Source organism: Malus sylvestris, chromosome 13 (assembly GCF_916048215.2).
Source record: "Malus sylvestris chromosome 13, drMalSylv7.2, whole genome shotgun sequence".
In the NCBI taxonomy this organism is placed as follows: domain Eukaryota; kingdom Viridiplantae; phylum Streptophyta; class Magnoliopsida; order Rosales; family Rosaceae; genus Malus; species Malus sylvestris.
In genome coordinates, this window is record NC_062272.1 from 38,220,582 (window position 1) to 38,247,943 (window position 27,362).

The window sequence follows — 27,362 nt, forward strand, 5'->3', positions numbered from 1 at the left end:
AGTTCTAACGAAGGAGATATTAGTGAATGAAGTTGAGGGAAAAATTGTAAATTATTATTTTCTAGAAAACTCCAGATTTATGGACTAAAATCTGATCATGCCACGTGTATGGCCCAGATTAAAAGAAGCAAGAAATGGTCAGTGGAGATGGAGTATAAAGAAGAGAAGGGTGGGAGGAACTGGACCAATTAGAAAAGGAGAGATGTGAGGGTGACCAATCAGAGAAGAGAGAAAGGAGAGAAATGAGAGGAAGGGAGAAGGAAAGGAACCCGACAAGATCCCCTTGATCCGGTTCGGCCAACCTATTTCTCTTCAAGTTTTCCGGTGATTTTCTTTGATTTTCCTTCGATGTTTCGACAAATTGTAGCCAACCAACACTACCAATCAATATGGCGTCACCCCAGCTTCCATTCCCATCTAATTTTGATGGCCATTGGCCTTGATTTCATGGTGAAAGCTTGCGTCGGCCCTAAGGACACCTACGGCGGTGAATCCGCCATTCCTGGAATGATTTCTCTCGATTGCCAACATCAATATACTTCCCTTGAGCCTAAAAACAATGCCCAATCATTGGTTGAAGCGACAAAGTTGAGTTAAAGACGAATCAAGGCATCGCCTACCCTAGGGTTCCAGCGAATTTTCTTGAAATTGAGGTTTTTCCCGACCAAATTGGCCTTAGTCACAGGCGCCGATCCTTCGTGATGCCTCAATGTTTGTACTAGGGAGTTGTAACGTAGACTCCAGGTGAGTGGGTTGTTGATTGTCTATGTATACGTATGTATGCTTTAAATGGATTTACGATTTTAGATGCTATGTTAATTACATTACATTTTAGAACATGCATTAGTATAGTTATGCATATGGTTGTTTGAGGGTGTGGATGCTCAGGTAAGCTTCAGGTGAGTATATATTGATGGTAGTGATTGTAATGTGCATGGTTATGTTCAGATGCATTTAGAGCTCATTATCCTGGACCCCAGTGCTAGTGCTCTCGCCTATGGCCAAGGCACAGTCCTTCACGTGATGTTCACCTCCCTCGCCGCACGCTCACCTTGGATCCAAGTTTGGTGCATAGCCCTATCGTACAGACCATAATAGGTGGTTCTGATTCGTAGGTGACTCGCGATTTATCGCACAGCCTTCACGTGATTGTAGCACTTGAACGTACTTATTTGCACTCAGCCCTATCATACATACCATCTTAGGTGGTTTCGACTCGTGTGTAGGATTAGAGTGATGAGCTATAGGTTCAGCCGTACAAGTCACATTAGGTGACTCTAGCTGGCATATCATTTTACATTGATTTACTTTACCTGGCTTACTTATTCTCATACTCAGATACTTGACATGGCATATACTTGGTTTTCACTACTCTCAAGCATGATTTCTATATACGTATGTATTAGTATGTTCTGGAAGATTATATGGGTTTTACAGTGAGGGATTATTATTATCATTATTATTATAATTGGAAAGAGAAATAGTTTTTGAAAAGCTTGTTGTGAATAATATGTGGATGGCCCACATGAATAATTTATTACTATTTATGCACAATATTTTCACTATTCATTTGTGGAAAATTTGTAAAGTGAATAGTGTTCTCTTTTGTTTATAAAATGAATGAGAGGTGAAGAAGGTTGAGAGACTCACGGAGAGATAGGAATGAAGAAAGGATGAGAGAAAAAAGAGAGGAAGAGAGAAAAGAGAGGAAGAGGAGAGGAGATAATAGAGAGAGTTATCTTTGTACTCTTATTATTCCAAATTATAATGAAAGCACCATTGCTGCCTCGAGGACGTACTCCAGTCACACTGACTGTAGAGGAACCTCGTAAATTTTGTGTCTTGTTTCATTTATTCCACTGCACCCACCGTCGATTTTACAACAAAGCTTTGTTTTTCCCACTCACGTTTTCTGTTTTGTGCCCCTCCGGGTTCTAGTAGCAAAGTTTCTGTATCAACAAGTATTCTTGGCATATCCTGATACAAGTGGCTTCCTATTATGGTATAATCCTTATCTTACCTTACTGTACTTTACTTATGCTCTAACATCGCGTGTGAAATGGGTCCATACCCGCTCACCGCGCACTCATGTACTTAGGCACTTTTAGGTTTAAATTTATTCACATTTTCCAGATCACTACACTTTATGGCTTCGTCACATTTCAGGTGCCAGCTAGCACAGCTCGATTCGGAGTCCTAGTGGACTTTCCAGGTCAGGGTGTGTCAGTTTGGTATCAGAGCATAAGTTAGGTAGTATTGTCACATCCCGGCCCAGGCCCCCACCACATCCCGGGCTCGACTTCACTTGTAGCACGATACTGTCCGCTTTGGGTCCTAACCACGCCCTCACGATTTTGTTTCTAGGAACTCACACAAGAACTTCCCAGTGGGTCACCCATCCTGGGATCGCTTTCGCGTGAACTCGCTTAACTTCGAAGACGATGAAACCCGAAGCCAGTGAGCTCCCAAAATGCCTCATGCTAGGTAGAGATGGGAATATACATATAAGGCTTACAGGATCCACTCCCCTGGGCGTTGTGGGATGTAACAAGTATTGTGTTCATTACACGCATGATGAAAGTATTTTCGGTTCCTAAACCTAATTTTCAAATCTTGCCACCTCGTCGAATACAGAAAAATATGTTAGCGTTTCCTAAGTTTTATAGTAGTCTTGTCAACTTGTCGACGTTTTAGAAGAATACTTTGGCGAATGACCTTAGAATTAAAGCGAAGAAATTCTCTATCAATGAAAGATATAGATTTGAGGCAGGTTGATGGCCTAGGTTAATGTATCAATAACCGTGTATTACTGGAGCCTTTACCAACCAATTCCATCACTATTCTCCAGCCATCAGTATTGATCCTTTTGAGATTGGAAATCCGAGCTAGTTTTGATTCCTTGGCAGTATCTGTTATAATTTCACCTATTAGAATTCTTGCGAAGTCTACTTTTGTTAAGACTTTAGAAATGTTTCATGTGGCGATGTGGTGCTAAAGTGGTAGCACTCGATGGAAGAATATCTTGGAAAAAATTATTTTGGTCCCTGATAGCTCTAATACTTTTGTGATGTTGCTTTTTGATCTTAAGAAACCTTGTTGGCTCATTCTTAAATTCTATGTTTCTATTTTTGGCTTGAGACAACATCGGAATTGTTTAGTCTTTCATCATAATTCATCATTTTTGAAATTGTTCGACTCTTTGATATTTAGTCTGCATCAGCTCTGTTTGTATCCTCAATTTCATCTCCTGGTATAAAAGATATTTTAGTTGATTTTGAGTCATTTTGTTTCCATGTCATTTCCGATGCTTATAGACTGTCCAAGAGGACCACTTAGGCGTCGAAACTTTTAGTTTAGACTATCAGTCCTTGAATCACTGTTTGGGCCCAAAAATATTGTTTTGGGCCGAGTTTAGAATTGTTCTCGGCCCAGTGTTGGTTGGGCTTAGTTTAGCATTCTTCTCAGCCCAGAGGCTGTGTGTAGGTGTCGTTGGGGGTTATCTAGCTCATGGGCCGCGCAGTCGAAGTTGGCCATATCCCATCGGGGAATTGTGGGATGTGGGTGAGTCCTATTATGATAAGGAGTTTTGATAGGATCAGGATGCTGGAATTTGAGATTGAATACGGCCTGATAACGAGTTAAGTTCAAAGTCTTAGTAGGAGTAGGATTGGCCAATATAAAGTTGGATCGAGGAAATGAGTTCTAATCCGAGAATGATTGGGATTCAATACAGGTTGGCTACTATAAATAGGGAGGGAAGACATCGAAACAAACCCTCCAATTCAACCTACAAACTGCCCTGCGCAAACCCTCGCTTTACGCGAAACCTCTCAACAACCTTGAGATTTTTTTTTTCTTTTTTCGCCGACATACCCTCAGTTTGGATAAACAGCACTATGGAGGCAATTGGCGAACATCTTCAGTTTGGATAAATAGCATTGTCGCCATAGAATCAGCCGACCGTGAAACACCTTAAGTTTGGATAAACAGCACTGCAACAGGGTCGACTGGTTATCTATCCAAGTCTCGGTCGAGAAAGATTGTCAGATCCTTATTGGCAGAGGTCATCTCATTAGCCTCTTCGACGAAGTGAGGTGTTACGAGTTACTAGGCTCGGCACATTGAATGCTGAGTTGTTTATGATTAGTAGGTTTTAGAGTTCAGCATTCTGACGGTCAAACCACTTTCACAATCAAGACATATATTTGTTTTGAATACTTGTGTTCTTATACTCTGGTGTCGATTCGGCGTGCTTATACTCTTATGAATATAATCATTGTGACCGAATCTGGCACCGACGATTTGTTAACTTTGCAGAATTAGTGTCCTTGTCTTCAGGCTTTAGAACCCGAAGGCCGAGAGTGTTCTTTCCTTGGCCGCAGTCGCAAGATTGAGAAGTCAGCTGCGCACCCAACGCAACATCAACAAATTTTACTCCTTGGCCGAGCTCGATCGACGAGTTGGCATGCCCCGCATACAACCGAATAACGTACTTAGCTTACTAATTACTCGGCCTGCGCGCCACGTAGGCTTGGTAGTTTTTAGGGCCAACATTTTGGTATGCTCAGTGGGACCCAGTGTTAAGACTACGAAGTTCATGACCATCGAGACACGATCAGTCAAAAAGAAAACAACCATGGGGAAGTCAGCGACCGTCTGCTAGTTCAAAGTCCTGAACAAGAGGTGTCACATGCGTGAAATCCTATCGTCGCTGTGACCCTTGAGGTTGTAAGTGTGACACACCAAGAAGTACTCGTCGATATGTTAGTAAAGTCTTCGAAGAGAAACCTGTTGATCAGGCTTTGCAGCTTCCATTTAAAGGTAATTCCCTATAGGCCGAAATAGTATCTATTCGGCTGAAAAAGATTGACTTAGAAAAAGGGGAGGATCAATTAGTAGGTCAGATAGATCCGACCAGAGAGTGGAAGCAACACCCATTGATATGATCGAAGACCAACGGATGATCAATTCGGCATGAAAAAGGGGCCGAAGTTCCCTAAATTCATCCACCCATATCTAGCTTATGTGGAAAAGTTCGAATATCCCAAAGGTTTCAAGATAATAGATTTCAGCCTTTTTGCTGGATAATCGTCCTTATCCTCGTTAGAACATGTGGCTCGTTTCACTGCACAATGCGAAGATGTTAATAGTGATTTTCAAAAACTATGGTTGTTTAACTTTTCGTTGACATGCTCAGCATTTGCATGGTATATCAACCTCCCACCTAATTCTATCCAAAGCTGGGAGGAGTTGGTCGAGAAATTTCACAAACACTTTTATCGACCAGGGATGGAAATGTCAGTTTCTTCATTGGCTAAGATGGCTCAAGCATCTGATGAGTCACCAATGGATTATCTTACCAGATTTAAATCGGCCAGGAATTGGTGCTAAGTACCTCTCCCCGAAGTCGAATTTGTTAGGCTTGCTCTAAACGAACTCGACGTGAAGTACAAAAAGAAATTATTGGGGGCAAACTTTCATGATATGTATGAATTAGCTCACATGTCGAGCAATATGATTATTTTGCTCCAAGAATAGAAGATCTCGAAATCCCCATCCTAAGGAACGATTTACAAAAATCCCATGGTCAGCTACGCATCGACCAAAGGCAAAGATTCTCAATAAGTCAGCGTGGACGCGGTCGAGATAGTAATAGATAAACCATATGTTTGCAAGGCATTAACTCAAATTAATTCCAAAGATGCCAAAACCCGCTCGGCCACCGAAGAAACGGTGAAAACATCCAAAGTCTACACTTTCGATATCACAAAGGGTGAGGCAATTTTTGACCAATTGTTATTAGCAAAGATCATCAAACTTCGGCCAGGACATAACATTTCCAAGGTCGAAGAGCTTAAGGGAAAGACGTATTGCAAGTATCATAACTCAACCAAGCATGCCACAAACAACTATGTCGTATTCCGTCATGATATCCAGAGCTGGATTGACAAAGACAAGCTGAAGTTTCCTGAAAAATGAATGACGGTTTACACTGATCCATTCCCTTCAGCAACAATTGGCATGGTAGACGCTCGTTTGCCTATGAGCAAAGGGAAAGGGAAGGCCGAGTTTGTCCCAGTACAACACATCGAAAAGAAACATTCCCAGCCACGACTTAAGATCGACCTATTTTCCAATGAACCACCTACCGAGTTTTCGGGAGCAGCTGTAGTTTAATCCATGTCAGATTCTAGTGCAGAAAAGAGTGACGGGTCGATAGTTTTGTGCACCAATTGCAGAACACGCGTTGTATTGACCGAACCTAAGGAGAAACTACCTCAGACTCAGACGCCGACATCACGACAACAATCTATGACCACGGCGGCACCTCTAAAGGAATCTAGTGAAAGCCAGAGCCAGAAAGTGTATGATAGGCTCGACCCTCAGAAACAGACGGACAACCCTACCTCAGTCAGACGGCGCCTTGATTTCGATGCTCCATTTTATAACGAGGATTATTATTTATGTAATTCCAATAGCTCAAGCTCATCGATGAATCCAAAAACCTTCAGGCCGCCTGAACCACGTAATCAACGTTGGTACAGTTACAATTCTCACACCAGCATGTATACTGTGCTTTCCAAATCTCAGAAATGTCACGTCAGCGTATCAATTGCACATCTTGACTGCAGACGGTCGACGCCAGAACGTTGGTACACTAAATGGCACCGAAAAAGGCGGTAGGAAGCGGAGATAACTAGCCAATTGTAACAATCATGGCCAAATTACAAGGGCAGAAGGAAACCAATCGCAACTTCGAAACTACCATCGAAGAGTCCGAGAAGCGCATCAAACTCCTCCTTCGACCCGAGGAGATGAAAGCTCGCTTCGAGCAATTTAGGAAAGAGGCCGAAAGCTAAATTTCCCCTTTACCTCTAAAAGAGCCGCTAATAAGAGTTCGGCAGAATCTACACCCCCCATTCCTCGGTGAATCTTTGGAATACATAAAAGAGTTTCATAAGAAATATTCTACCAACGATTTGTACGGTTTACCCAAGGCGTGCCAATAAGCTCTTGACCTGGAACTTGCCCCGACGCTGAACAAATTATCCAAAAAACCATCGATCCAGCGATGAAAGCTAGATTCAAGCACATACGAGAGGCTAAGGTTCTCGGCTTCGAGGTTGACCCATACACGGACATTGATATAGCCGAACTCCCTTTTTTTCTCAAAGACCTTCAACACCTTCGATATCACTTCAAAGTCTTCTTGGCCATATCCTTATTCAGTTTAACGGTTGATGAGGAACGCGTTCGTAAGACATTACAGGGCTAAAATCAGACACCAGACGTAAGTAGGCCGGGCGAAGACAATCAAAAGGAAACAAGGTCGGATTACGTGGTACAAAAGCAAGAGCATGTTGAGACACATGATAATCAAGCCGAGGATGCTCTAACACACGATGTTATAGTCCTCAATAACCCGGAAGATGATGACCAGGATCCAATGGGCCCTTCAATCCTCGAGAATATGGAAATCAGCATGGTCCATGTTCTACCTGCTGAATTCCAGCTAACTACACACCAACCAAATTCTTTGGATGGTGATGTGGTCACCGAGGAAGCAACACAAGTTGATTTCGTCACCGCCACTGAAGATGAGCCTACAAACAATGACGATAAACTTAAAACAACCCTGGCCATCTTGTTTCCCCGCTCCCCCTAGGCTAATCTTCAACATTTAAAACCATTGTATGTCACGGCCCACATCAAAGGTTACCTAATCTTTAAAATTTTCGTCAATTATGGGGCAACGGTCAATATCATGCTCGTATTCGTCCTGAAAGCATTACGATGATCTAACGACGAACTCATTACTTCAGGAATAACCATGAGCAGCTTCGTCGGTTACAAGTCTCAAACCAAATGAGTACTCCCTCTAGAGGTGAACATTGCAGGTCGCAATCACATGACCGCATTTTTTATCGTCGATTCCAAGACCAAATATAATGCTTTGCTCGGTAGGGATTATATTCATCAAACGAATTGCATCTCTTTTTCTTTATACCAAGTTCTCATTTTTTGGGACGGCAAATCAGTCGTGGTCCACCCAGCCAATAGTCAGCCATTTGAAACCAACATGATTCAGGCCCACTATTATGACAATCACGTTGGCTACATTACCCTACAGGGATTTAATGAAGATGGACGACCAACTTGGATCTCAGTCCAAAAAGCCATCGAGGTAGGCGCCGAGACTGTCCACCAGGATTTGGCAAGACTCGGCCTTGCCAACTTGGTCCCTACCACTGATGATTGATGTCAAAGGCGAGAGATGTCAAGCTGCGGTTTCATCCACGATGAAACGTCTGCTGTGAAGGAAATTTTGTGAAAAACATGTTCATTTGAGCAACATCTATGGCATGCAATTAACATTTAAAGGTGGAATCATGCTTGTATGCACTCAAAAACAAAACATTACCCATGAAATTCAAAGCCTAGTAGAAAGGTGAACCAAGACTCAACTCAAGAACAAAGTGAGTTGAGAGATTTTATACCTTTGTTGATTCCTCTTTGCATAAGCAAACGCTAATCACCCAAGGAGAGGGCCTTCATTCCTTGCTTCTTAGATCCATAGATTTCTTGGATGAGGATGGTTGAAAGGATTCTCCAAGTTCCCAAAGTTGAGAACCTCTAATTTTTCCACACCAAGGATGGACTTGAAGAAGAGATAAGTGACCTAGAGGAAGTAAGATTGCTAGCTAAAATCCTCTAGGGTGGCCGGCCTTTTAGAGAGAAAGGAAGAGACATTATGTTCTCATCTTTTCTCTAAAAGAAAACCCTAATGAAGAAAAGGCTATAAAGTCATATTTATACCTACCTTCATTGGAGTGGCAAACTAGTAATAAGTCCAAAACCCATTCCTTTATCAATATGGCCTGCCATAGGGTGTTATTGGGCTGTTTGGGCCTTTGTGAATATTTAGTCATTAGGTTGTCATACAACTTAAGTCAATGGGCTTGACGTTCGAAGCCCATTGGGCCTTGAGGCCCAAAACTAACCAGAGGTCTTTAACGAACTTTATTCGTTTGATTAATTAACATATTAATTAATCCTTGCCATAAATAATTAAACCATTTAATTATCCTTACTCATCTCCGTTGTTTCTTCAATCTCTACCTTACACGGTGTATGATCCATTAGGTTCCTTTTTAGCAAGGCAGTGGGCGATTAGAACTCTTTCAAATCGATTGTAAATTTAAACTTACTTTCAATTCTCCCTTTAGTGATTATACACATTTAGGGCTTCCACAAACCATGAGTGACACCTAGCAGTATGTCATGGTTACCCAAGCTAATCAGAAGAGGTGGAGAACCAATTCAGTTTAGGATTACAATGCAATACGGTCTTTCTCTAATACAATACTCTTGACCACATTGTTTGGTTTGATAGTTTAATCATGTCTACTATCCAATGTGATTCATTTACTTATATGATTACCTTGAATGTGATTTGGAACGACTTCCTAAATCTCATTCATACTCTGGCCAGAGATTCTTAATCATATCATAGAGTATTCTCCCTTAAACGGTTTGAAGGTTAGAGATCCCTTATTGCGCATTCACTTGCCTCCAGGGCTAAGTGACTTAACCCCAACTATGCAGTGGACACCCTCTGACAGAGTGACTTTGACATAGTCAAAGATCAAGGACCTAACCACAAGACAACTATGATGCCTCAGGTCAAATGACTACTTTGCATTATCCCAACCATGTGTTCTCATGTGACATGAGTATGAGAACTCTTCGTTGATCGTGTTCAGTGAACTCATTCTCTATTAAGCACCTACATGCTTGTCTTGGTGTCAATCACACCAATGACTCGAGACCAGTCACTCTCCCTGAGAGAAGACACATCAGGTACTGATCTTAACGAACTGTCAATGCCCAATTGGCAATCCTATGATCAGGAACGTTTAGGATATGTATACGAAAGAGAATGGTCTCATGAATCTAACTTCTTTAAATTACATTCTCCTAATTACATATTCCTTGGACTTATCGTTTAAGCATATAACATTTATATGAGACGGCTTAAAACAATAATTTTTGCCCTTGATATTAAACTAGATTAGTTTAACATGTGAAATGTCCGTAAAGTATCATCATATGATTGGTTTTAGGGCACATTTCCAACAATCTCCCACTTGCACTAGAGCCAATTAGCTTGGTCATCAATGATGATACCTCTTCTGTAGTCATTTGAAAAATAGCTGAGTAGTAGGCCTAGGCAATGGATATTTATATGTTATCCATAGAAGCAACCTTGAGAATAACAACGTCACCATTATACATGATTCTCAATCATGTGGTTCAGTCTCTCATTTGAGTTCGGATCTTGATGAGATCTTGATTCCCTGGCTTGAGCTATCGCCCCATTAGTGTCGTATTGTCGGTACACTGGAGACACTTTCTGGTTAGAACCGAACAGAGAGTTCATAAATGAACTTTCCCATCCAAACAACATTGTTGTAAGCTTCTATATGGCAATATATTTTGCATTCATAATGGAACACACTAAAGTCATTACTTTTAATGTTTCCATCCAAATATCTCTTTAGTCATAATAAAGAGATATCTGATTATCTCTTCATTCATAATGAAGAAACATCCAATAATGGATTAGATTCATAATCTAATACATTTACGCTTCCATTACGTTACTCTAATTCTTCCTCAATCTTGAGGAATCCATCCTTTATTATTTCTCATATACTTAAGGATTCACTTGACAGTTGCCATGGTTCTAATCCTGGGCTTGCATTGATATAGTCTGGTACCGATCTTGGTACAACTCATATCAACGTTTTTCATACAATATGAAATACATAAATCACCTTTTTGCGTATACATAAAGGATTCTATTTACGCATTATTTCTTTGGGAGTCAAAGGGTACGTTTGAGAAGAGCTACCTCCTAGTCTCACTAGAGTTGCTCTTCTGATTGAAGTTTATCATCATATGAGAAACTTCCTAGCATCTTTTGTCTATCATTAGGGCTTGATATAATCCAATTATATCCTGAAATCTATCATTATAGATTTCCATCCCATGTTTATAGACTATGTCTCCCATATACATTCTATCGTTATAGAATGTTTAAAGTCATAACTTTAACGAAGAAGTATTCTTTTCATTTCCAAAATTAATATATCATATATGTGTTAAATTTTAGGAACATGATTAACTCCCACTAATCTTTTGTAAACTTAGTCAATAAAAGATTCATTTACATCTTTATGAGAAATCAATTGATTTGATATTTCTCTCATAAGACGCTTATAGCTCCCACTAGGTTGTTATATTTGTTGATTATCATCTTGTCTCTCAAAGAACCCATTCTTTGAGTTCTATCTCTTGTTCATTTGCGCTATCTTAGGCAAATCCTAGTGTAGGATTACAATGAACTACCCAACAAACAACATTTGTTAGTTGGTTTATAGAAGTGATATCCAAATGTTAATTTAAGGATATCCACAAGATAATTCTCAAACCAATATTGCTTATTAGCACACAACCCCAAATCTTAACATGATTAAGATTTGTCTTTCTTTCCAACTACATCTTATGGAGTCATGAAAATTTTGGAAGATCTTCTAATTGACAATCATATTGTCTTAGAAGTATATATATCCTATATATATGGGTAATTGATAACATCCAACAAACTAAATCTTTATTCGAGTTCGTTCTTCTCTTAATGGAGAAATCCATTATCTTATGATGCTTCTTTCCTTGATATCTTTCAAGGAAACTGTTCTAAAGTGTTACCTTATCTTGGATCAAATCTAAGGAGGTAAATACTTTAGACGTCTTACTCATCAACTTAGATTTCTTGAATTCTTTGAAACCTTTTGCAAAGTATTCGGACTTGTGTTTATTCAAAATAAACTATAGTCCAACCGAGAGTGATCTTCGGTGAATGTCATACAACATGAGTAGTTTTATGTTGTGGACAAGTGCCACTAACATCTAAGTGAATTAACCTCAACAACTTTGTGATTCCTTCTTCCTTTCCAAAAGAATAAAGATTCAAACATTTTGCCTCTATACAATTTTAACAAGAAGGCATTGGATCCGGATCTAACGATCCAAAGCATCCATCTATGACCAACTCGTAATTTATGTTTTAGAGGTATCACAACTCAGTTGAGATTAGTCACTACCTTGAAACCTTTTGGGTTTTTAGCATCGTTATATTCTAAACAGTTAACACTACCATATCATCTCTACTACAGAGATAATCAATTAGATTACAATAATTTAATCATTCATTAATAAAGAACAATGTTTTGTCAAACAAAACATTCATCCATCTCTCATAGTGACGGAATTAAGTTCCTTAAAATTGGAATGCAAAGACAATCTTTGGTTTTTCCAATTTCTTTGGTAGTTCATATGAGGAAGTAAGTACGATCTGCTTTCGCAGAGATCTACATTTGATTCATGTTCCGAATGTGAAGTACTTTCTCTTCTCTCATTAATCTTCTACTTCTTATTAGCCACACTTTTACAACGATTGTAAAACATAGTTACTAATACGGAATCAAGCATTCAAGTAGAAGAACCAACTGTTTTGAACTTTTCAAGAACAATTTACAACACCTTTGAAAGATGTGTTCTTGACACTTGCAAGACATTTCTTGCAAATACCCCTTCCAATGTCCATCCTTTCATAAAGAAAGTTTGTTCCCTTGGAGTTATTTCCCCTTCTTCATTTGACTTCTCCTTTGACTACAATAGTCATGGTCCTTAAACTCCCACTATCTCTCTTGAAACTTATTTGAATTGTGTTATACACATCAAACGATTTGGAGAGCGTGTGGCTATTGTTCACTATATAGTTTACAATAAACTTAGTGAACCATTTGGATAGGGACACAAAGGTGAAGTCCATCCCTAGTTTCCGTCTCTAGAAGTGGTTTAACACTTCAACACTCAATGATTCAAAATCATCATAAGTCCATGTTGATGGACTATTTTTGTCAACCAACTATTATGTTCTAAACATAATTACAAACTATCAAGAGTTGTTCAAGGCAACTCTCATTTCTTCATACAACAATTTGTAAGTGAAGAATCATGGCACATAAAGTGTCCATGCCCTTGTGCTTACTTCTCAAGTTCCTTGTTCATGTAACAAAGAAACGAGCACTAATGTTTGCGTTAACTAAGGGTTGTTCAAAGCAACTCTTACTTCTTCATACAACAATTTGCAATTGAAGAATTATGACATTAAAAGTGTTGTCCTCTTTATGATAGACTTATCTAACATGTTCTTCCAATGATACATTATCAATAGGAAGATTGTGAGGATGAGACTACTTAGGTACACATACAAGCCATTATAGACAATCTATGGGATTGTAGTACCAAGTCCGGAAACTAAAGCTTTCGGCTTTTTCTTTGTCAAGTTTTGGATAGCGTTTGCAAATATACATAACGAATATAAATTGATTGATTTTAAGCCATTTGATCCGGGTCTTTAAATCAAATAGCACCACCCACTATTTTTGGCAAATTCCATATCCCTCATCGGAATTTGAGAGTTTTGGAGGAAACTCTTAGTAGGGTATGGGAGACTCATCATTACCAAGCCCACCTCACAATGATATGATGTTGGCTAGCATCAATAATAATGTGAGAGTACGCTTACTCATTTGCATCTCTTGCAAGTACCCATCTTATTTGGCCTCTAAAGAATGAAGCCTCACAATGATATGATGTTGGCTCCATTGCACTTAGTTAAGTCATTCCCACCATGCAAGTTCGAGTAGGGGTTCACGAACAACCTCACAATGATATGATGTTGGTCATTCTTGTTGCCTACCTTCACAACATCATGTATGCATATAGTGAAGGGAAATTTATGAGATTTCATATTGGGATTTCTAGTGACTAGCATGCATATACAATTCAAAATTTATATATGAAAGCAACGGAAGCATTTTAACAAATAATATCAAAGCTCTAGTCATGTAAATCCCCTTCAAGGTTCATAGGTTTATGTAAGATGCATCAAAAACAAATTTACTTAAGGACAAAGTATAGGAGTAGTATTATACCTCTTGATCTAGATCTTAGACCAAGGATGGACCACCTCCAAGACCTTTGCTCCTTGAAGTCCTTGAGCCTAGCCTCCTTCCTTGCCTCCTCCACTTTGTTAGAATGAGTGCTCCTAGGTTCTCTTCAAGTTTCCAAAGTTGAAAACCTCTAAAGATCCTCACCCACTAGTGTAGTGAGAAAGATGAAGGAATAACCAAAAGGGTGAGAAGATGATTAGTTAAAATCACCCTTATGGTGGCCGGCCTTTGTAAGTGTTAGAGAGATAATTTTTCTTTTCTCCTTTTGTTCTTTCAACACTTCAAAAACCCTAATGAAAATATATGCTATAAAGTTCCTTATATAGCCAAAAAGAAACAAGTCAACATTTGACCTTTCTCTCCCTCTTTCACTCTATATGGCCGGCCCCCTTAGTGTTGTTTGGGCTTTGGGCTTTTATTTATTTCAAGTCATCCAATGCTTGAATAAAAGCCCAATGGGTTTAGGCCCAATGGGCCCAATTAAACCCAAACGTTTCTTTAAACCCAAAACGATCTTATATCACTTTTATGATTTCTTTAGACTTTCTAATCAATCACAACACTTAATTAATCTGAGTAATTATTTCCATCATCCATTAATTACTCACTACAAGAGTGTATTGGTGAACAATCGTTTTAGGTTCTAATTAGCAAGGCAGTGAGGTGATTGGCATCAATCCAATTGATTATATTTAATCCAATCACTTAGTGAATTAAAACTTACTTTTAATTCACCTTCTTCTTTGACTACTACATTTAATCATCTAGAAGAACTCACAAGCCATGAGTGACATCTAACCATATATCATGGCTACCCAAGCTAATGTAGAATTTGTTCGGAGAACCTATTCAGTTGGAATTACAGTGTAATTCGATCCTTCTCTAAAACAATACTCTCAATCACATCACTAGGGTATGGATATATTATGTCAAACCCCTAATGTGATTATTCCTTCTTATATGATTCAATTGAGTCGTACAGGAACGCTTTCCTTTATTACGCTCGATACTTCGGCCGAAGATTCTCGAATCATATCTTAGAGTATTCTTCCTCTCTTAACAAAGATTAAAGATTCCTTGTTGCGCATTCACTTGCCTTTATGACTAAGTGGCTTAACCCCAACTATGCCGTGGACACCCGCGAATGGGGTGACTTTAACATAATCAAAGATCAAGTACTTAACCACAAGACAACGACGATGCCTCAGGTCAAAGGACTACTTACATTATTCCAACCATAGGAGTTACTTGCTTGACATGTGAGTAGACCTCCATGCAAGTACTCTCGTTCAATTGTGTTCAGTGAACTCATTCCCTTAATGAGCACCTACATACTTGTCTTAGTGTCACTACACGAATGGGATGAGACTTTCCATCCTTCCAATTTAAGCGGACATAGTATGTACCGGTCTATGCATTGTCAGTTTCCCTCCGACAATCCTATAACTAGGAACCTTTTGGACATGACGGTTGATAGGAGCATATTTATGCGACTTAGTATGTTTGTTTTCGTGCATTTATGTTCTTAGTTCTTAGTTATGTTAGTAGTTTAAGCCATTTTTGTGTGTTTGTAGGTTCTATGGGCCAAGGATGCAAGAAGATGCATTTTGGAGCATTTTGGAGCATTTTTGGGCTAAGATTGGATGGTGCAAACATGGAGACATGAGGATGGACGTTTTGGGCTTTTGTGTGTGCAAGTGTGTGTGTGTAATTGCAAGGATAAACACATGCAAAGAAGCCCACATGCAAACTCAAGGCAAGAGAGGGAGAAAACACATGCAAAGAAGCCCACATGCAAAGTGAAGACAAAACTCATGGCAAAGGTGAAGGAATTTGGTGTGTTTTGTGGTTGAAATGATGAAGCAAGTGTGTGCAAATGCAAAGGGGATCTAAACATGGACAGCACATGTCATGTGCAAAGGAGAAACAAAGATGACAACACACACATGCAAAGAAGAAAACAGCAAGAAAGGCATGTGCAAAAGAGAAACATGGACAACCAACAAATTCGTCAAAACTGCCTGTGCAGATTAGCTTACTTTGGAAGCATGTTACGAACAGCTCCGAATGAATGAGAGAATGAGCCTTATATGCTTGGAAAGCTACGGATGTCTATTTTCTGGAGCAAGTTACAGATTGTTAATATCATTTTTCTAGAAGAAGTTATGGGCATTTTAACACTGAAAGGTTTAGAAACGGGCTAAGCAGATTTGGCTAATAAAAGGCACTTGTTTTGTGTTTTGCTTTGTCATCAACACTCAGCAGCAAATGGGGTTATGATTACACTCATTTGTCTTTGGAGCAAGTGGAAATGTACAGCTAGAAGAGAAGGCACAACACATGCAAAGGAAAGGAGAAACATGGGCTGAAAATGTGGGTGTTTGGTGCTTGAAATGATGAAGCATGTGTGTGTAAATGTAAAGGAAAATAGGGCAGAAAATGTGTGTGTGTTGTGGTTGAAATGATGAAGCATGTGTGTGTAAATGTAAAGAGGAAACATGCCAACACACACCCACATAAGCTCACATGCAAAGGAAATGGAGTGGTCCTATCTCAAGCCTATAAATACCACCTTCCATATTCATCAAAGTCATAACAGATTTTCTCTCCAAATTTAGCCAAAAACCACCCCTAGCCACACCACCCATCAATCCTAAACCTTTCCATACCATTCCCCATCCATTCTACACCATAAAAACCACCCAAAACCGTCCAAAACCTCTAGTGCCGCAGCTTGCAAGTAAGGAAGGAGAAGGAACATCTTGTGCCGTGCCTAAGCCCAAGCCTTGGGAGTGTTGGAGCGTTTCTAGGTGTTTTCTATCTTTGATTTCAATGTCTAATTTTATGTATCTTTGTTTTGCAAGTATGAGGAACTAAACCCCCCTTTAGCTAGGGGGTGATTCGAAACTATGTTTATGCTTGCAATATGAATTGATTATCTTTGGTTGGAATTTCATAAGTTGTGGATTCAATTTGTTTAACCGTTTGATTGATAACTTATTTATGTATGTTTATTGAGAGTGCACGCTTAATTTTCATGCATAAATATGACGCTAGAATATAAGTGAGTTTCACCTAATCGTTATGAACTTATATTCACAAGTAGTGGAGGTTGCTTATAAACAATCGCGTTAAATGAATTCTTGGCACTAGTTTCATGCTTTTCATAGTAACGAATGCCTCGTCAACACTTATAGTTTTCATGATGCTTAATGATCTTTGATTGTATCTTTATTGTGCTTTTCACGTAAAGGACTTTTGGAGAATGTTGTGAATTGCGTTGCGCAAACCCATCCAATTCATTAACTTAAGGAGAACTTGACAGTTAATTTAAGCGGACCTAATTAACCTAGGGTGTTGAGTTTCATAATTTATCGAAAGACCAACTGAGAATCGATCTTGTATTGCAAGTATGACATGTGTGGAGAAGAACCCCTTAAGCTATTCCATCATCCATATTTTTCATTGCATTCATATTTACATTTTGCCCTTAATTATAATCTGTCCATTCAATTTAATCTCGTCAAAAACAACTCAATTCCCCCCCCCCCCATATTTTGTTAAAGTCTTAGTCGTTCAAATCTATCTTATTTTATGCTTTTAAGTATTTGGAGTCTTTTGAACTTGTTTTGAGTCTTTTGGTTTGTCTTAGTGTTTTAAAAGTTAGTTTTATTTATTTGAGTCAAGTGTTTAGCACCCCTAGTTAATCCCCGGTTAGAACGATCCCTACTTACATCATTACTACAATTGCCACAAATAGGGTTTAATTTGTGTGCTTATATATCTCGCATCAAATTTTGGCGCCGTTGCCGGGGATTAGCAAATTTGCTAATCCCTTGGTTCTTTTCTTTTTGTTTAGTTTGTTTTTGTTTTAGTTTCTGACTTAGTTTTGTTTTCTTTGTTTTGTGTTACTCTTGATATTTGATTTAGTTTTGTTTCTTTGATTTCAGATACTAGAGAAGTAAGACATGGATTTTGCTAACATTCAAGCTCAATTGGCGAATCTTACTTCTCAATTGTCATAGATTGCCGGAAGGACCATAATGCAAAGTGTCCCTACATTTGGCATGTCCTATGGGCACGGATATCAAACTCATCAACATCCTCAATTCAATGTGAACGAAGATGCTTGGGGTTATCAAGGCTATGATCAACCAAGCAACAACATGTTTTCCAACGCTTACAATTCGGCTTGGAGAGATCATTCAAATTATATGTGGGGGGAACCTCAACAATTCCAACAAGATGGATATTGGCAGCCATATGAGGAGTTCTATTCAAGACCTATGCAGCCACCACAGCATCCCCCACAACAATTCCAATCAAATCAAAGTATGCCCATGAATTATAATGAAATTCTTGAAGGACTAATTTCTGTGGCGCAGGGTTTACGAAAAGAAGAACAATTGCCGCCATCAGAAGAGTTCTATCAGTGGCCATATGAACCGTCACAGCCACCACAACAATCAACCCAATTCAATTCAGGTACGTCCTTGGATAATGATACACTTAATAAGTTACTCACCTCTTTGAATCAGGGAGTAGAAAATCAAAACCAGGAGATGCAAGACCGAGTCAAAAGATTGGACGAATTGGATATGCAAGTTGGGCAGATTGTGGAATTCATGGCACAAATTCGAGATCAAAGTGAACTTTCCAACTCAAACATTGCAAATTCAAAGGCAAAAAGTGAAATCGATGAAGCCATCACCTTGGAAGGTGACATGAAGGATGAAGCTGTCCCAGAACCATCCAAACACAGCCCGAACATGGATGAATTGCTGCTGCAAGCAGAAGAGGAGGAGGACGACCTGGGCAGTTTAGAAGAATTCTTGCTGCAAGCTCCTCAAATCCCTATGTCATCCAACTCAGGTGAGGAAGTTCTAAATTCACTTCATTCTAACATTATTCCACCGAATGTCCTTTGTCCTTGCAGGTTTTTGATTCCAAATATCAAAGAGAGTGAAAAAGACATTGTGGAAGCTCTTCCAAAGGTGCAAAGTGATATCCCAATTCTTGGTGCACCAAAACAAGTTCCCGAGGGTATTGAAACGTTCAAAGAACCTTGCACACCAAGAAAAGAGATTCAAGAAAATGAAGTGGTTGAAGCATATCAAGAATACATCCAAGAGGCTGTGCATGAGACAATCAAGCCCAAAGCAGCTGAGTTTGATGACACGGGACAAGCCACAACCATCATAGTAAACCTGGCCAAGTTCAAAGTCCCGGAAATGTTCACAGATGTGGTGTTTGTCATTGAGTTTGTGTCGGAAAAAGAAAGTAAGCCATCTTCTCCAATTTTAATTTTAATTTATACTAACATGTTTCTGATTTTGATGATTCAGGCACCCACTCTTGAATTTAAACCATTGCCGAATCATTTCAAGTATCACCTCCCATTAAAAGATAAATTCCATGCTTTGGAGCCGATGGGAGTTTAAAGGAAAGATTCGTCCGGCTAAGGACGTTAAATCAAGCGCTTCTTGGAAGGCAACCCAAGCATTCAACGAAGGGAGACTTTGGAATCGCTAACCAAATCAGATTTGCATTCTTACACCCTTATCTTTACTGCTTTCATTTTGTTTTGTTTAGTTAGTTGTGTTATTTGGTTGATTTCTGTGAGTTTGTGTTATTTAGTTTAAGTGTGGGGAAGGTTAAACAAAGTCTTTTTACATTGATTTACATATTTTACATATTTAAAAAAAAAAAAAAAAAAAAAAAAAAAAAAAAAAAAAAACATAAAAGTAAAAATATTTTACAATGATGTGTAAACTAATAGCATTCATTGGTCAGGTGGTGCTTCAGTAGTCGGCGGAGCTTCAGCAGTCGGCGGGGCCACGGAAGGAGGAGGTATCGGAGGTTGATCAGTTGGAGCTTCACTACGCGGTGCCGCCCCAGAAGACGAAGGCAGATGCGGTTGGAACAAACCCACAAACCTCCGGTGATCAAGTAAAATCTGACCATCAGTTTCCTGCAGCTGGTCAATTTTCCTCTTCATGTTTGTGGCATAACTGTGTGCAAGCTTGTGCAATTGTTTATTTTCATGCTTGAGTCCTCTAATCTCCTCTTTGAGACTCTGTATTTCAGCCACCAACGATTCAACGTGACGGGTTCGAGCAAATAGGCGTTGGGCCATGTTGGACACAGAACCCGCACACTGCACGCTAAGAGCCAGAGACTCCTTAACCGCCAATTCATCAGACCGTCTAGCAAGCAGTCTGTTATCTCTGGGGGTGACAAGGTTCCGGGCCACCACCGCAGCGGTCATGTCATTTTTCATCACCGAATCCCCAACGGTGAGAGGACCTGTAGGGGATATGAAAGATGGGCGCCATATGTTGTCTGGTGAAGGCGGAGCTGCCTCTTCACCAATGTTCAAGTCAAAACGACGATCGGAAGGGCCAGACATTTTCTGAAGGTGTTGAGAAAAAAGAGATTGGACAGATTAAGATTTTGGAAATTGCAAGAAGGGAGTGTTTACAAGAGGGAGCTCAAGTGTGTTGTGGAACACAATTAGCGCCTCTATAAAAAGAAGAAATCGGAGAGGCGCTCCTCAGAGAAGCGTCCTCTCGCAAATCGAAGAGTCGGGGCTCCTTTCTCAAACGCCTAATTCTTTTCTCAAAAGAGGAGTTTCCTTTCTCAAAAGCCGGATTCTTTTCTCAAAAGAGGCGTTGCATTTCTCAAAAGCTGGGTTTGCTCAGAAACCACGAGCCGAACCCCGGATTTCGTAAGATCAATTTGTCCAGACGTGTCGTCACTCGTCACATGCAACTGGCAGCTTTGCGGAAATTACGGACAGCTTTGTCAGAAAGCGCGTAATTTGTACTATTCATCCATCCACCGGCTGCCGACAATGAGTGAGAGAATAGTTCCGGTTGTGAAGAAAAGTCCTATAAGTATTTACCTTCGCCTTCCATAGCAAAGGCACACCCTCTCAGCACTTCTTCATCTCCGAGAATGCATTCCCAAAGAACCCTCTCGAGTCACTCTATATTCCTCATTCCCTGGGATACCCCTGCAAACAACCCATCCAGAGCAAAAGTATTTCATATCATAAAGGTTGAAAGCAAGAGTATCTCATATCATGCATTCTCCATGTCCTTTTCCTTGTCTTTGTTCTAACCTGCAGAACATGGAGAAATTGCTCTCGAGTACTCGTCTTCCACTGCTGATGTACTTCCAAAGAAGCTGCCACATCTACCTGAAGAACAGATAAGGCAAGCGAAAATGATACCAGCAGCATGTGGAGACAACGTACAGAAGAAACAAGCAGAGAAGAATGCAGCTTGCACAATCATCCCAGCGGAAGGAGTCTGAGATGAAGAACAAGAGAAGCTGCCACATCTGCTTGGAGAACAAATAAGGAACTGCAACATCACCAAAGAGTAAAGCTTCGCCGTACAATATCATCAAATCATCACTTGCAAGTAAAAAGCTAAGTGTCACCCCGTTCAAGAGGAAAGCTGTGGAAAGTCAACAAGCACGACCAATGATCACTTATTAGTTCTTTTCATTGTCTTTTATCGTGATTTTCAATTTTTCGTTTGCAATTTCTTAATTTACATTTTGCGTTATTTAACTGAATTATTTCTTTTTCTTTGCAGGAACTTTTGGTTATTTCCACCCTTGAAGTTGATTGCAGAATTTTAGCTTGGGGGGTCATCGCTTGGTTTTACTGCAAACTAGGGAAGTTTTCAGTCCAATTGCTTTATTTTGTTTCTTATTATTTATTTATTTATTTTTATTTGCATTATAGTGTTTTCTGACATTGGGGTATAGATTTCATGGGTCCTTTCCCTCCATCTTTTGTTTTCACTTTTATCTTGCTAGCTGTTGATTATGTTTCCAAATGGGTGGAAGCCAAAGCCACCCAACCCTCCTCTCTGTTGCTTTTACTTTGCCATGTTTATCATGTTTCCTCATTGTTTGTTTGTTTGCTTTTGTGTGAGTTTATGTTTGAAACATTGAGGACAATGTTAGATTTAAGTGTGGGGGGGTAAACAAGTTGCTGTTGCATGATTTTCGTGGGATTTTATTCACCTATCACTTACAATGTTGTTTCTTGCTGTTTTAAGTGTTTTTAGTGTGTTTTTAAGTATGTTAGTATGTTTTGACATAAAAATCCGAAAATTTGACAAAAGTTTGAAAAAAAAAATTGTTTTGAAAAAGCCAAAAAGAGTTGTTTTTGTGTGTTTGTTTGTGTCTTAGGGTACCTTCCAACACAAATAATGAGGATTTGGTTTTTAATTGCATGACTGTTAAAGAAAGTTATAAACATGGATGGAAGTTTGATATGCTCTTGATTTATGCTTGGTTATAGTTATAGTTTACGAATTCACATGTAATCACAAAGAAAAAAATCAGTTTTTGTAACATGCTTGAAGGAAGGAACTCAAACTAACACTACAACCTTGAGAGACTTGAGCCTAATACGTTCTTTGGAGAGTTATTAATATGTGCATTTTTGTTTTCTAAAGTCGTTGCATGATCTCATCATTCTTTGCTTGGTTGCTACTTAGAAGGCGTTTCATCATTTAGTTCCAAATACTAGAACTTATGCCCGTTCCATTCAAAGCATGACATTGATTTGCATAACACATATTCAAGATGAAGTTGTGTAGTGAACTAGAGCCAAAAAGCTTATCCCGTGCATATTTGTTTAAGTTTAACCCCGTTGAGCCTTGTTTAGCCTGTTTTCTTTGTTAAACCACATTTCCCTTACCTAGCCTAGATTAGGACTATCCATACCCTTGTTTTTAAAGCATAATGAAGCATGACTTAAAATGAATTCCTTTTGATTGTCCTTATGCAGAAAACAAGTGTGGGGGAATGAGATTTTTGTGTTTTGTGTGCCAAAAGAAAGTAATAAGGCACGGGTTAGAAAAAAAAAAAAAAAAAAAAAAAGAGAGTTTGAAATAAGTGAGGAAAGGCTCACAAGTGTTGTTTGTTGTAGAAAGGGTCCAAAAAGTTGAAATCGGCCCTAAAAAGTTGAATGAATAACCCCATTGTGTTTAAAGTTAGTTGCTGCATTCAAAGGGAATTCTAAGCATCAATTTCATTACTTTGCTTATTATGCTTTAAAAACGTTTGTTTCCTTACCTTTCATTGTTAGCCAATCACCCCTAACCCCGTTACAACCCTTAACTTCAATCTTGAGTGTTATGCGTTTCAATATGTGGAGTTTGGGATTGGTACGAGCATATGGTGTCCCTGGTTCTCGCATCTAAGTAGTAGCATTCTAGTCATGAGATCATATCTATACATGCTTAATAAATCCAGAAATTGCTTTCTTTGCTATAAACATATGTGAGTGTTCGTTTTCATGTTTACATCAATCTTCTCACATACACCTAGTGTAGGGTGTGTAGTCAGAAAATCGGAGTGAAAATAAGAGTGTATCTTGTAAGGAATTGAGCAGATTCTCTAAGGCATGTTACTACATTCAAAACATAGTTTTAATTGGTTATATGTGAACTAGTATGTGGTGACTATGATTAAGTATGTGCTCAAGGGTAGGGAAGGCCAAAATATTTGGTTATGATGATCTTTTGCATGTCATGTTGCATTGAAAATCCCTAAGGTAAATATTGGAAGGTTTAGGTTTTGTTTTGTTCTTATGTTTTGTTTCTTTGTTTTGCTCGAGGACTAGCAAAAGCTAAGTGTGGGGGAATTTGATAGGAGCATATTTATGCGACTTAGTATGTTTGTTTTCGTGCATTTATGTTCTTAGTTCTTAGTTATGTTAGTAGTTTAAGCCATTTTTGTGTGTTTGTAGGTTCTATGGGCCAAGGATGCAAGAAGATGCATTTTGGAGCATTTTGGAGCATTTTTGGGCTAAGATTGGATGGTGCAAACATGGAGACATGAGGATGGACGTTTTGGGCTTTTGTGTGTGCAAGTGTGTGTGTGTAATTGCAAGGATAAACACATGCAAAGAAGCCCACATGCAAACTCAAGGCAAGAGAGGGAGAAAACACATGCAAAGAAGCCCACATGCAAAGTGAAGACAAAACTCATGGCAAAGGTGAAGGAATTTGGTGTGTTTTGTGGTTGAAATGATGAAGCAAGTGTGTGCAAATGCAAAGGGGATCTAAACATGGACAGCACATGTCATGTGCAAAGGAGAAACAAAGATGACAACACACACATGCAAAGAAGAAAACAGCAAGAAAGGCATGTGCAAAAGAGAAACATGGACAACCAACAAATTCGTCAAAACTGCCTGTGCAGATTAGCTTACTTTGGAAGCATGTTACGAACAGCTCCGAATGAATGAGAGAATGAGCCTTATATGCTTGGAAAGATACGGATGTCTATTTTCTGGAGCAAGTTACAGATTGTTAATATCATTTTTCTAGAAGAAGTTATGGGCATTTTAACACTGAAAGGTTTAGAAACGGGCTAAGCAGATTTGGCTAATAAAAGGCACTTGTTTTGTGTTTTGCTTTGTCATCAACACTCAGCAGCAAATGGGGTTATGATTACACTCATTTGTCTTTGGAGCAAGTGGAAATGTACAGCTAGAAGAGAAGGCACAACACATGCAAAGGAAAGGAGAAACATGGGCTGAAAATGTGGGTGTTTGGTGCTTGAAATGATGAAGCATGTGTGTGTAAATGTAAAGGAAAATAGGGCAGAAAATGTGTGTGTGTTGTGGTTGAAATGATGAAGCATGTGTGTGTAAATGTAAAGAGGAAACATGCCAACACACACCCACATAAGCTCACATGCAAAGGAAATGGAGTGGTCCTATCTCAAGCCTATAAATACCACCTTCCATATTCATCAAAGTCATAACAGATTTTCTCTCCAAATTTAGCCAAAAACCACCCCTAGCCACACCACCCATCAATCCTAAACCTTTCCATACCATTCCCCATCCATTCTACACCATAAAAACCACCCAAAACCGTCCAAAACCTCTAGTGCCGCAGCTTGCAAGTAAGGAAGGAGAAGGAACATCTTGTGCCGTGCCTAAGCCCAAGCCTTGGGAGTGTTGGAGCGTTTCTAGGTGTTTTCTATCTTTGATTTCAATGTCTAATTTTATGTATCTTTGTTTTGCAAGTATGAGGAACTAAACCCCCCTTTAGCTAGGGGGTGATTCGAAACTATGTTTATGCTTGCAATATGAATTGATTATCTTTGGTTGGAATTTCATAAGTTGTGGATTCAATTTGTTTAACCGTTTGATTGATAACTTATTTATGTATGTTTATTGAGAGTGCACGCTTAATTTTCATGCATAAATATGACGCTAGAATATAAGTGAGTTTCACCTAATCGTTATGAACTTATATTCACAAGTAGTGGAGGTTGCTTATAAACAATCGCGTTAAATGAATTCTTGGCACTAGTTTCATGCTTTTCATAGTAACGAATGCCTCGTCAACACTTATAGTTTTCATGATGCTTAATGATCTTTGATTGTATCTTTATTGTGCTTTTCACGTAAAGGACTTTTGGAGAATGTTGTGAATTGCGTTGCGCAAACCCATCCAATTCATTAACTTAAGGAGAACTTGACGGTTAATTTAAGCGGACCTAATTAACCTAGGGTGTTGAGTTTCATAATTTATCGAAAGACCAACTGAGAATCGATCTTGTATTGCAAGTATGACATGTGTGGAGAAGAACCCCTTAAGCTATTCCATCATCCATATTTTTCATTGCATTCATATTTACATTTTGCCCTTAATTATAATCTGTCCATTCAATTTAATCTCGTCAAAAACAACTCAATTCCCCCCCCCCCATATTTTGTTAAAGTCTTAGTCGTTCAAATCTATCTTATTTTATGCTTTTAAGTATTTGGAGTCTTTTGAACTTGTTTTGAGTCTTTTGGTTTGTCTTAGTGTTTTAAAAGTTAGTTTTATTTATTTGAGTCAAGTGTTTAGCACCCCTAGTTAATCCCCGGTTAGAACGATCCCTACTTACATCATTACTACAATTGCCACAAATAGGGTTTAATTTGTGTGCTTATATATCTCGCATCAACGGTTATGTGAAGAAGGTCTTTGTAGTCTAACATCATTAGATTACTTCTTCAATCGATCCATTGTCCATGGATTCACTATTTAGGACATATATCGTTCATTGAGATAGTCCTAATTAGTATCTTTGCCATTTGATGTATAATAGTCATCTATACATCCATTCATTTGTCCTGAAAGTTTTCTTCCAAAGATTGACTTTCAGGGCATATTTCCAACAATCTCCCACTTGCACTAAAGTCAATCACTAGTGTATCTTATACAAGCTAGTTGAGAGAGCTTATGCTCGTAGGTTAACTTGGTTATGTATTAATCCATTTTTATTTAAAAGGATTCATTTATCAAATGTTTCCAAAACATTTGATGATGTCTCTTTCTTGTGTTCGAATACTTTGATGAGACCTTGATTCCATGGCTTGAGCTATCGCCCCATTATGTCGTAGTATCCTACTAACGACCTTATGGTTTGGATTCAATCATTGGTTCTAAAAGAACCCTTTCCATTCAAAACACCTTTTGAAGCAGTTTCTAAAACAATATATCATTATATATTTCGTTTGTATACTTTATACAAATTTTGCTCCAACCTTGAGACCATTGTAGTACAATACTTACAATACATTCATATGATTAGTACTTCATCCATTATGAAGTTCCATTTGTTAAAATGGGTTATTTTTCACTTTGGTTAATAACCTAAGTGAACGCACGCTTCCAGAGTCCCACTCTGATGTTCCTTTCTTAAAGGCAATAATACTCTATCAGTTGCTTTAGTTCTGATCCTGGGATATAGTAATATCTTAAAGTGACAACCCCTGTGGTTCTTCACTTTTGGGTATCTACTTTACAAGTCCATACATGTGTCCCTTTTTGTGATTTTATGACACATTCATTATAAGGGTTACGAAAGTGATTTTCTATCATATAGGAAAATGCTTTCCTAAATCTTCAACATTTGAGATTTAATTTCCCAAATAATATCCTTGAGATAGCCTTGCTACATCAATAAGTCCAATTTCAAGTCTATACTTTAAAATTGACCGTGTCACCTTTTTGTCATTTTTCGAGTAACATTTATGTTTTATCAAGTCTATCAAATAGACTTTATTCATATCTTGTTGCTCAAAATATGACATCACTCCCACTGCCCTTGTTGTAACTTAACATTCATTCAAAAACTTAACGATTATATTTTCTTGATTTGAATGCATACTGCTCCCACTAACTTGTCTTGGATCCATTGACAATCATTGAGATCCATTAGCTTATTGATGATGTCTCAACAATT

The 27,362-nt window shown here is 38.8% G+C and overlaps 1 protein-coding gene across 1 annotated transcript in view; it reads left to right on the forward strand.

Annotated features, from left to right (window-relative positions):
* The window catches only part of LOC126595496 (uncharacterized), a 50,017-nt gene extending 29,513 nt beyond the window's left edge, over window positions 1-20,504 (forward strand). The window contains exon 2 of the mRNA XM_050261771.1: window positions 18,110-20,504. Coding sequence (XP_050117728.1) covers window positions 18,128-19,525 — 1,398 coding nt within the window. The 5' untranslated portion in view covers window positions 18,110-18,127 and the 3' untranslated portion in view covers window positions 19,526-20,504. The remainder of the gene's footprint in view (window positions 1-18,109) is intronic.
* Window positions 20,505-27,362: the final 6,858 nt, after the last annotated feature.